This window comes from Mandrillus leucophaeus, unplaced genomic scaffold, assembly GCF_000951045.1.
Source record: "Mandrillus leucophaeus isolate KB7577 unplaced genomic scaffold, Mleu.le_1.0 Scaffold120, whole genome shotgun sequence".
Taxonomy (NCBI): domain Eukaryota; kingdom Metazoa; phylum Chordata; class Mammalia; order Primates; family Cercopithecidae; genus Mandrillus; species Mandrillus leucophaeus.
The window spans coordinates 244,414-255,535 of record NW_012100321.1 but is presented as its reverse complement, the minus strand read 5'-3'; the positions used below and the strand labels follow the sequence as shown (position 1 = coordinate 255,535).

Genomic DNA, 11,122 nt, shown 5'->3' with positions numbered 1-11,122 from the left:
TTCCATCTCATTTTAGTTTTGACGTTTTACAATCCACTGCTAGTACAAATTTACTTTTCATCCCATCCAGATTGATGATTTTCTTCTTCTTTTATTGGTTCGTTTATTTATTTATTTATTTATTTATTTATTTATTTATTTTTTGGTCTGACAACAACTTAGCAGAATTTTCAAACACACTGAGATATCTTCTTTTCTCCTTGAAGAGAAAGTTCCAGAACTTTGATTCTGTGTGCACGCACTGGGGTTGAGTGGCATTCCTCAAGGGCAGCCAGGACTGTTAGGCATATTGGTTCTGCAGGAAGCTGACACCTGGCTTTTGAGGCAAAGCTGAAGGCGTTTCTCTCCCTACCTTGCCCCCATCTCTCCATTCTGTAACGCATTATTTGTTCACTTTTGTAGTAAATTATATGTAACATAAAATTCACTATTTTAACCTATATTTATTTATTTTTTTAAAATAATGTACTTTTTTTTGTTTGTTTGTGAGACGGAGTTTCACTCTTGTCGCCCAGGCTGGAGTGCAATGGCACAATCTCGGCTCACCGCAACCTCCACCTCCTGGGTTCCAGTGATTCTCCTGCCTCAGCCTCACAAGTAGCTGGGATTACAAGCATGCGCCACCATGCCCGGCTAATTTTTGTATTTGTAGTAGAGACGGGGTTTCTCCATGTTGGCCAGGCTGGTCTTGAACCCCTGATCTCAGGTGAGCTGCCTGCCTCGGCCTCCCACAGTGCTGGGATTACAGGTGTGAGCCACCATGCCTGGCCTGTCTTCGTTTTCCTACCTTCACTCCTACTAGTATTCCTGGACCCAGATGTCCTGGATGCAGAGGTTCCTCTTCCCATTCCCATGGGGGTCCCAACTACTTCTCTAGAATAATTCTTTTTTTTTTTTTTTTTGGAGACTGAGTCTCACTCTGTCGCCCAGACTGGAGTGCAGTGGCGCCATCTCAGCTCACCGCAAGCTCCGCCTCCCAGGTTCACGCCATTCTCCTACCTCAGCCTCCCGAGTGGCTGCGGCTACAGGCGCCCGCCACCACACCCGGCTAATTTTTTTTTGTATTTTTAGTAGAGATGGGGGTTTCACCGTGTTAGCCAGGATGGTCTCGATCTCCTGACCTCGTGACCGCCCGCCTCAGCCTCCCAAAGTGCTGAGATTACAGGCGTGAGCACCGCGCCCAGCCCTCTATGGTAACTCTTATCCAAGTCACCGATGGTCTACATCTTTCCAAAGTGAATAGTACATCTTTGACTTCATTTTGCTCTTTCTCTTGGTAACATTTAACATGGCTGACCCCTCTATCCCTCTGGACAAACTTTCTCCAGCCACATTGTCCTGGGTCACCTCCCAACTCCTTGTTCACTCCTTCCCAGTCTCCTTCGCTGCCTCCTTCTCTTCTTCAGCACAGAGTTCCCAGGGCACTGTCTGTGACCTCCTTCTCTAAGCCTTTCCCTAGGTAGCTACATGGAGTCCCACCGCTTTGAATACTCACTGCTCATACGCTGAAGCTCTCAAATAAATATCTGCACCTGGCTAATTTTTTGCGTTTTTGGTAGAGACAGGCTTTTGCCATGCTGCCCAGGCTGGTCTCAAACTCCCAAGCTCAAGTGATCCGCCCTCCTTAGCCTCCCAAAGTGTTGGGATTACATGTGTGAGCCACAGCGCCCGGCTTTAATATACTATTAACCAAGTTCTTGCTCATGGGCAGCAAGGTTGAGGTAGGAGGCCCAGGGGACACCACTGCGGACCACACTGAAGACTGACCAAAACCTTGAAAAGGCACCGAAAGCCCTTCTCCATAATACATGCCCGCCAGCACCATGACAGTTTACCATTGCCATGGCAACACCCATAAGTTACTGCTAATTTGCTAGCTAATTCTGAAAACCCACCCCTTAATTAGCATGTCATTAAAAGTGGGTATACATGTGACTGCAGCCTTGCCCCTGAGCTGCTATTCTCAGCACACTGCCTAGAGGGTAGCCCTCCTCGTTAGATTTTGGAGGGAAGGTGAGGGTTAAAGAAAGACACAGACAGAAGGAGGCTCAACAGCAACCCAGGTATACTGCAGACACCTGTGGGAGTCGGGAACGAGCCTAGTGCCAGAGCCCACCCCTGCTTATAGGCTGGGGGTACTTATAGTTATGGGTTGGAGGGGTCTGGGCAGTATGGCTTGCTGCCCAGCAGGATATTGATAAGGTGGTTCCATGTTGAGGAGGTTCTGGCCCTTGTTCTGGTGGAATGTGGTGTTCTTTGCACTTTCTCCCGGCAGAATATGATCGGGATGTTTATTTAGTTGGGCCTTTGTCCACCTTGTGGTCAGGTGGTTAGGCAGGATGTTTCTCACAGCCGGCACCCTCGTGGAATATTTCACTTTGACAAAGACCTGCAAAATAGTAGGGGGCTTACAAAATGGTTGCAGTTTGGACTAACACTTATCTGTAGGGGCAGTCACTAAGCTGTAACATTGTCCCCTGCCTGGAGGACGCCAAGAACCTGCCCTGCATCACGCTGAGGAAACAAGAAAAAGAGAGGCATTATCCTCATGCTAGAAGGGGTCGGGGAGGAGAGTGAAATTTCTAGAAGTTTCTGGAAATTCCTAGAAGAACTCAGGAGCTTGTATCAGAGAAGGCTACAAGCCCAACAGGAGCTGTGGCTTTTTTTTTTTTTTAGAGGAACCCAAGAAGATTAAAGCCTCGTTTTCCTCCTTCCTTGATTTCTAGTATCTCCCAAGAGTTGCGTTGGGTGAATCCAACAGTGGAGCAGAGGATAATAGAGTCAGTGGGTGCACCCATAGATGTTAGCGCTTCTCAGCGACCTAATCCCCGTTCTCGAGGGCCAGTTGGGTGGAAAGAGTGGGCCTCCGTGGAGGCGCCACCGGAATGTATCCAGACCCCCTTGCTCTGCAACCTGAAAAGGCCACTCTTGCACCCGGCTCCCCAGGCCCAATTGCAGCAGCCGCACACAGGCCTGGCTGAGGGCTAGCAACCCACGCCCGGTTGCCATGGAGACGTCGGCACCTGCGCAGCCCAAGACCCCCGAGCGGCGGTGCGGGAGCCAGTGCGCAGGCGCGCGCTGCGACGCCAGCCTTGGCTCCGCGCAGCTAACAGGATCGAGGCTGGACGCCGCGTGACCCGCCCGGGCCTGAGTGGGGGCGGACGGCGCCTTCTTGGTCCTTTTTGCCTCTAACAGCGGCGCTGGGGTAGTCGGAGCCAGCGACTGGGAAACAGCTGCATTCCGGCTACCCCTCCTTGGCCTGGCTGGGCGGTCAGAGGCTGGGCTGCCAAGTAAGTCCCGGCCGGACAGGCGGAGCGTCAGGCCCCGGGGCGGGGGGACCGAGAGCCTTTTGCTGCAGATTCTGGGACACGTGTGAGCACCGGGGTCTGGGTTGGGGAGGAGGGTGTTGGGAAAGCGCGAGGCCTCCTGCAGGCCAGCCGCGGAGAGGGCAGCTAGGATCTGTGAGCTTGGCCATCTTTCTGGAAACCTGACCTCGCTCCCTTTTCACCTTGCAGGATTACTGTTTTTGGGGACCGCTGCAGCCCACGCCCACCTAATAGACTCTTTACTACACGTGGTAGGGTCAAAGCCGCTAAATGTCCAAGACCATGGCGATGAACCTTCTGGAGGATTGGTGCAGGGGAATGGAAGTGGACATCCACAGGTCCTTGTTGGTCACAGGCATCCCAGAGGACTGTGGCCAAGCAGAAATTGAAGAGACCTTGAATGGGGTCCTCTCCCCACTGGGCCCGTACCGCGTGCTCAACAAGATTTTTGTGAGGGAAGAGAATGTTAAAGCTGCCCTCATTGAGGTTGGTGAAGGTGTGAATCTGAGCACCATCCCCCGTGAATTCCCAGGAAGGGGTGGTGTCTGGAGAGTGGTCTGTAGAGACCCTACCCAGGATGCTGAGTTTTTAAAAAATCTGAATGAATTCCTGGATGCCGAGGGACGCACCTGGGAGGATGTGGTCCGCCTGCTCCAGCTCAACCACCCCACACTGTCCCAGAACCAGCATCAGCCGCCAGAGAACTGGGCAGAAGCTTTGGGGGTGCTTCTGGGAGCGGTGGTACAGATCATCTTCTGCATGGATGCTGAGATCCGCAGCCGGGAGGAAGCCAGGGCCCACGAGGCTGCTGAGTTCGAGGAGATGACAGCCTGGGCTTTAGCAGCAGGGAGGAAGGTCAAGAAAGAACCGGGGCTTGCAACAGAGGTGGGTTCTGCCTTAAAGACGGAGAACCCCAACAACTGGAATGCCATGGAAGACCAGCATGACCCTCCCAAACCTTTGGTTCGCAAGGCTGGAGCTAAGACTCGCTCCAGGAGAAAGAAGCAGAAGAAGAACCCCAAGCAGGAAGCAGTGCCCTGGAAAAAACCCAAAGGCATCAATTCCAACAGCACGGCCAACTTGGAGGATCCTGAGGCGGGTGATGCTGAAAGCATGGCAATCTCAGAGCCGATCAAGGGCAGCAGAAAGCCCTGTGTGAAGCAGGAGGAGTTGGCTTTGAAGAAGCCCATGGCGAAATGTGCCTGGAAGGGTCCCAGAGAGCCATCTCAGGATGCCCGGGCAGAAGCCGAGAGCCCAGGAGGTGCCTCTGAGTCAGACCAAGATGGTGGCCATGAAAGCCCACCAAAGAAGAAGGCCATGGCCTGGGTCTCCGCCAAGAACCCCATGAGGAAGAAGAAGAAGGTGAGCTTGGGCCCTGTCTCTTATGTCTTGGTCGACTCAGAAGATGGCAGGAAGAAGCCGGTGATGCCAAAGAAAGGGCCGGGCTCAAGAAGGGAGGCATCAGTTCAGAAGGCCCCTCGAGGCCAGCAGTCTGCCGAGGCAACAGCCTCAACTTCTAGGGATCTGAAGGCCAAGCCAGAAGGCTCTCCTCGGCGTGCCACCAATGGTGAGAATGACAGCAGAAGTGACTGGGCTGTCATCCAGCAAGTGGATGAGGCAGGACTAGCTAGGAGTGGCAGGTGGGGCAGAGGAACCTGAGGAGGTGGTGGGTCAAGCGGGTGATGAGGAGGACCCTGGTGCATGGCGGGAGGCAGATGACACACCAGTTGAGGAGGGTAAGAGCCCAGACTGCCCTCCCAGGAGCCCCTGAAGGCTGATGCTGGGAACATCCGGTGGGCAGGAGATGACAGAGCAAACCCACCGACCGGTTGTTTATCAATGAGTGTCACTGTGGTCATTTGCCACTACATCTGACCCATCTTCCTTGATGAGAATTTAATGGTTTGGGCCCAGGCTTGGTGGCTCACGCCTGTAATCCCAGCACTTTGGGAAGCCAAGGTGGGCAGATCGCCTGAGGTCAGGAGTTCAAGACCAGCCTGGCCAACATGGTGAAACCCCGTCTCTACTAAAAATGCAAAAAATTAGCTGGGTGTGGTGGCGTACGCCTGTAATCCCAGCTACTGGGGAGGCTGAGGCAGGAGCATCTCTAGAACCCGGGAGGCGGAGGTTGCAGTGAGCCTAGATTGTGCCACTGCCCTCTAGTCTGGGTGACAGAGTGAGACTCTGTCTCCAAAAAAGAAAAAAAAAGAATTTAATGATTTGGGAGGCCAACGTGGGCAGATTATCTGTTGTCAGGAGTTCGAGACTAGCCTGGCCAACATGGTGAAACCCCATCTCTACTAAAAATACAAACATTAGCTGGGCATGGTGATGGGCACCTGTAATTCCAGCTGCTGGGGAGGCTGAGGCGTGAGAATTGCTCGAACCTGGGAAGTGGAGGTTGCAGGGAGCCAAGATCACACCACTGCACCCCAGCCTGGGCGATAGAGACCCTGTCCCAAAAAAAAAAAAAAAATCCTTTGGAGTTATGGTGTTTGCAGGGTATGTGGCTTTAAGGGTGGAATTTTCTAGAGGCCTGGATGGGGAATAGAAATGTTCAGGGACCCAGAAGTTTCTTGGAAGTAATGCATTTCCTAATAACACCTCTCTGCTTCCCTTCTTGAGCTGTTCTCTCATTTATTTGCAGAATCCAGAAAGGTTTGATCTGGGGGACCACCAGTACTGAGGAGTTGAAAGAACAAGGAAGAAGTTCCAAGTCAACCAAGTTTTCTCTTGTCACTGAATAAAATAAGACTTTGGACTCTCTTAGGGACCCTGTTGATAGAGATCTGGCTCTGAGGTAAATGATAGGTGAGGTCTTGGGTGGGAGGGAGTTGGGGAAGGGTGGTAGACCTCTATGCCCTTTTCTCTACCAGGCCTGCCATTTCACCACCTCCTCTACTCACCTTCCCTTCGGAGTCAGGAGAGTTGGTAAGAAGATTGGGAAAATTCTAGAACATTCATTCCCCTTCATGCATGAGCAGGGTCACTGTTACACTCATCCATGTTCAGCCTTTCTCCTGCATGCCTCGCTCCCTACTCGGAATGGTCAGCGACCTCTGCAGGCCCTGGCGTTTGGAAGAGCTGGGTGGCCCTGCCGTATTCTCCCTCCTGCCTTTCTCTCGTGTAACCAGCGGGGTAAGTTAAGCCAGGACCTTCACTGCAAACCTGGCTTCATTGCCCCTTCAGTCTCCAGCTTCCATCCTCCAGTTATCTAGCCAGGAGGTCCCAAGAGTTAGTTTTAGAGAAAAAGAATGTCTGCCTAGACCTCGAAGTCTTTGAGTTTTAGAGTCTGTTAGTAAAAATGGCACTTTGATTCCCATTTGGGATGAGCCCTCTCAGGAATCCTGTGGGGAAGCGGGGTGATTGTAGGGAAGGATGCAGGTATTCCTAGATCCTCAGCTGTAATTCCATCCATCTACCAAACTGTCACCATCTTTGCACCAAACGTCACCATCTTTGTAGCAGAAGGTCACTACTCACGTTATATATAAGTAAGAGGGGAAAGAATATTTTAAAACTTGGCTGTTGGCTGGGCGTGGTGGCTCACGTCTGTAATCCCAGCACTTCGGGAGGCCGAGGTGGGTGGATCACAAGGTCAGGAGTTTGAGACCAGCCTGACCAACATGGTGAAACCCCACGTCTACTAAAAATACAAAAAGTAGCCGGGCGTGGTGGCGCGCGCCTGTAATCTCAGCTACTCAGGAGGCTGAGGCAGAAGAATTGTTTGAATCCGGGAGGCGGAGGTTGCAGTGAGCCGAGATTGCGCCACAGCACTCCAGCCTGGCGGCATAGTGAGACTCTGTCTCAAACAAACAAACAAACAAACAAACAAAACCAGGTCAAGAGATCAGAGATCGAGGCTGTTAATGTCTGCCCTCTGAATTTAGACACACTATATTAGACCAGACCACCACGTGTCATTATTTGTGTGTGTGTGTGTGTGTGTGTGTGTGTGTGTGTGTGGTTGCGTGCCCATGTGTAGGGGAGAGGGCAGGGTTCCTGAGTTAATGGTTTCCAGACTGTATCCTAGATGTCCACAAAGATGTAATCTGAATTTATTTTCTTCACGTGTTTAAAAAACTCAAAAGTGACTACTCAGATATGTTGGAAAGCAAACCCGTCACATTGAAGACTATCAGAATATTACCTTGTGTTTATAGGCTAACTTGTTTTTGTACACATCTTGAGTTAGTTATTTCTGGCATCTCTTTGCTTAAAATTGAGTTTCTTGTAAATGCGACTGATAAGCGAGGTTAGAAGTGGAAGAAATTCAGTCCTGTGCATGTCCTATAATCTGACGCCCTGAAAGCGAGTTTCCTTTCGTCATTCACATGCTCTTGTTCTGCCGTGATGCTTCAGTTGTATGGTAGCAAGTAAACGTGTTAACATGGTGAACAGTAGTAATATTCTATCATAGAGTATTAGCCCTTGCAAGTTTTCAGGGCATCTTTTCCGACTTCAGTTTTTGTGCTAAAGAATGTGAATAGTTGTTAGATGTTCTCAGTGATTCAGCTTTAAAACACATTTCTCGTGGTGATTCATTTCAAAATCCTGAATGAGTCTGACTGAAAAATACAAGAGAAAAGAGAGCAGCTACGCAGCTGTGTGCATCGAGGTGCTCCTGGGGTGTGTGCCAAACGAAACCCAGGGGTGAACTGCACTCTTGAAGGGACCAAAGCCTGCAACTGTCCAACTTCTAATTTCAAAACGGGTCCATTACGGCTTCATTGTGTTAACAGGCTGACACCATGACTAGTAAATGTAAACGTGTATGTATAAAATAAAGTTTAGCAAATTGTGTCCTGTTAAGTTTTCTCTTTTGTAGGTGAGGATTGCATGGACTATTAAATTTGAGGAAAGGGTTCCCCCTTCAAACAGTGCCCCCAGCCAGACATGACTGGTTATCAGATACGGGTTCAAGCTTTGAGAACTCTTAATGATCCACGAGAGGAGAAACCGTTTGTCCTCTTTGCGAATGGCTTTCCACCGATGTGGAAGGACGTCCCACAGATCTTGGGGTTTCTAGAAGAGGTATTGGGTGATGCAAATTATCTCAAAGTGCCAGTTTATATTTTTATAAACAGCTGGAAGATGAAAACCTTTCGCTCCCCTCCTATTCCCTCACACAGAGGCCAAGAGGTCAGTGGCACGATCTCAGCTCACTGCAGCCTCTACCTCCTGGGCTCAAGTGATCTGCCCGCCTCGGCCTCCCAAACTGTTGGAATTACAGGCGTGAGCCACCGCGCCAGGCCAGAAGCTGAGGTCTTTTCACTAAAAATCTAGTTTTCTTCTGGCTCTCCCTGCCCCTCTCCAAGAACTCCTGAACCAGGGTGGCCACTACGTCAGTTGCTTGGAATCTGTTCAAGGTACCATTTCGTGTTCCCACCTGCTGATTCAGGATCTCTTGGGGGTTGTACCTGGGAATCTCCATCTTAAACAGTTTCTCCTGAGAATTCGTTTTTTTTAAATTGAGATGGAGTCTAGCTCTCGCCAGGCTGGAGTATAATGGCATGATCTCGGCTCACTGCAACCTCTGCCTCCCAGGTTCAAGCGATTCTCCTGCCTCAGCCTCCCAAGTAGCTGGGACTACAGGTGTGTGCCACCACACCCAGCTAATAATTTTGTATTTTTTTTTTAGTAGAGATGGGGTTTCACCATGTTGGCCAGGATGGTCTCGGTCTCTTAACCTTGTGATCCACCTGCCTCAGCCTCCCAAAGTGCTGGGATTACAGGCATGAGCCACTGCGCCCAGCCAAGAATTCTATTAATAATACAGGTTGGAGAGCTTCACGTGGAATAATTCAGGCTTGGGGAAAGGGAAGTGTCCTTCAGGGTCCAGGTTGAGGTTTTGTGAAAGTGAATGGAGATTGTGAGGAAAGATGCGAAAGAGATCAAAAGGGAAGCTGGGATTTGAGGACAGGTGGCTCGTTAGGAACTGCTGTGTACTCAGAAGCATCTGGATGGTTTATTTATTGGGTGCCCCCACACCCCACAATGGGAAAAGCCCTGTTTGGCCAAGATAGGTAAGTACCTCCCACAATAATAGTCACTCACTGGTTACACCCGGGCTGTCAGTAAAGTATGAAAGGCCTATGTGCCCTAAAAATGGGGGGAATCCAAGGTTGGGGCACATGAAAGCTGTCTTCAAGGAAACCTCATCGCCCCGGGTGGAGGTGTTCTGTTCAGGGGTGTGTCTGGGGAGAGGCTGGCCCGGAGTGTTTGCAGGGAGATGGAGGGCTGTGGATGCAACCAGCAGGGCTGGAGAGCAAAGTGTCCTGGTCGCCCATGCTGTCATTCAAGCAAGGTTCATTGAGAATCTGCTGTATGACAGCCAGGAGCAAGACCAAGTCCTGGTCTGGAACCTAACGTTCAAGTGAGGACAGACGTTATGTAGATACAGGCGGAGGGGCCGGAGAGCTCTGCCATGAAAAATAAAGCAGGAAGAGAGGCAGGAAAGGTGAGTGTGCAGGAGCAGCTGGCTGTCGCCCACAGCGGTTGGGGGAGCCTCTCTGGGATCTCCATGTCTGAACAGACCTGAAGCGGGTGAGGTGTGAAACAAGCAGTTGGCCAAGGACAGCCTCCTGGGCAGAGGGAGCAGTCATCATGGAGGGAGGCTCTGATCTGTTTGAGAAAGTGAGTAAGGCCAGGCACGGTGGCTCATGCCTGTAATCTCAGCACTTTGGGAGGCCGAGGCGTGCAGATCACCTGAGGTCAGGAGTTCACGACCAGCCTGGCCAACATGGTAAAACCCCATCTCTACTAAAAATACAAAATAATTAGCCAGGTGTGATGGTGCGTGCCTGTGGTCCCAGCTACTTGGGAGGCTGAGGCCGGAGAATCGCTTGAACCCGAGAGGTTGAGATTGCAGTGAGCTGAGATTGCGCCACTGCACTCCAGCCTGGGCAACAGAACAAGACTCCATCTCCAAAAAAAAAAATAAATAAAAGAAGAAAGCAAGGAGGAGGTGAGGAGCAGAGGCCGGGGGCTTTGCAGGCTGGTGTGCAAGGCCCCACAGGTGCAGCCCGGATGTATTCTGGCTTTAATTTGAGAGATGGCAGCTGTGGGAGGGTGTTGAGCACAGCGTCATGATCCTACGTAGGTTGGTTCCAGTCTCCCTCTGGAAGCCTGGTGGGGAACAGACTGCAGAGGGTGAGGTGGCAGCTGGGAACCTAGTGGGGAGGTGACTGTGGCTGGACCCGGGAGGCCCTGGAGGCCCAAGAAAAAGCCACCCATTTGAGGTGAGCAGAGCTGCCAAGGAGAAAGACCTGGTTTGTGTTGATTTACTTATTCATTTATTCCTTTTTTTTACATTTTCATTTTTTAGGTAAAATAAAACATTTACGTACAGTGAAATGGACAGATCTTAAGTGAACAGTCTGATGAGTTTGGACATAGACAGGTACCTGTGTAACCCACGCCTGCAACAAGATACAGAACAATATCATCATCCTAGAAAGCCTCCCTTCCCAGTCGGTCCCCGCCCCAGCTGTCAGAGGTGAGCCCTGTAATGATTTTTCCAGCCAAAGCTCAGTGTGTCTGTCCCAGGACTGCATATAAGTAGAGTCATATAGCATATGGTTTTTTTGGTGTCTGGCTTCTTTTCCTCAGCATAGTGGTTTTTGTTTGTTTGTTTGCTTTGTTTTTGTTTTTGTTTTTTAGGGAGTTTTGTTGTTTTTGCCCAGGCTGTAGTGCAATGGCCAGATCTCAGCTCACTGCAACCTCCGCCTCCCGGGTTCAAGTGATTCTCCTGCCTCAGCCTCCCGAGTAGCTGGGACTACAGGCACCTGCCACCA

The 11,122-nt window shown here is 50.7% G+C and overlaps 1 protein-coding gene across 1 annotated transcript; it reads left to right on the top strand.

The window, feature by feature from the left end:
• Window positions 1–3,084: 3,084 nt before the first annotated feature.
• On the top strand, window positions 3,085–7,141 carry PNMAL1 (paraneoplastic Ma antigen family-like 1). The gene is made up of 3 exons (XM_011969494.1): window positions 3,085–3,290; window positions 3,516–4,893; window positions 5,974–7,141. The coding sequence occupies exons 2-3, from the start codon at window positions 3,597–3,599 to the stop codon at window positions 5,988–5,990; spliced, it is 1,314 nt and encodes a 437-aa protein (XP_011824884.1). The 5' UTR covers window positions 3,085–3,290; window positions 3,516–3,596; the 3' UTR covers window positions 5,991–7,141.
• Window positions 7,142–11,122: the final 3,981 nt, after the last annotated feature.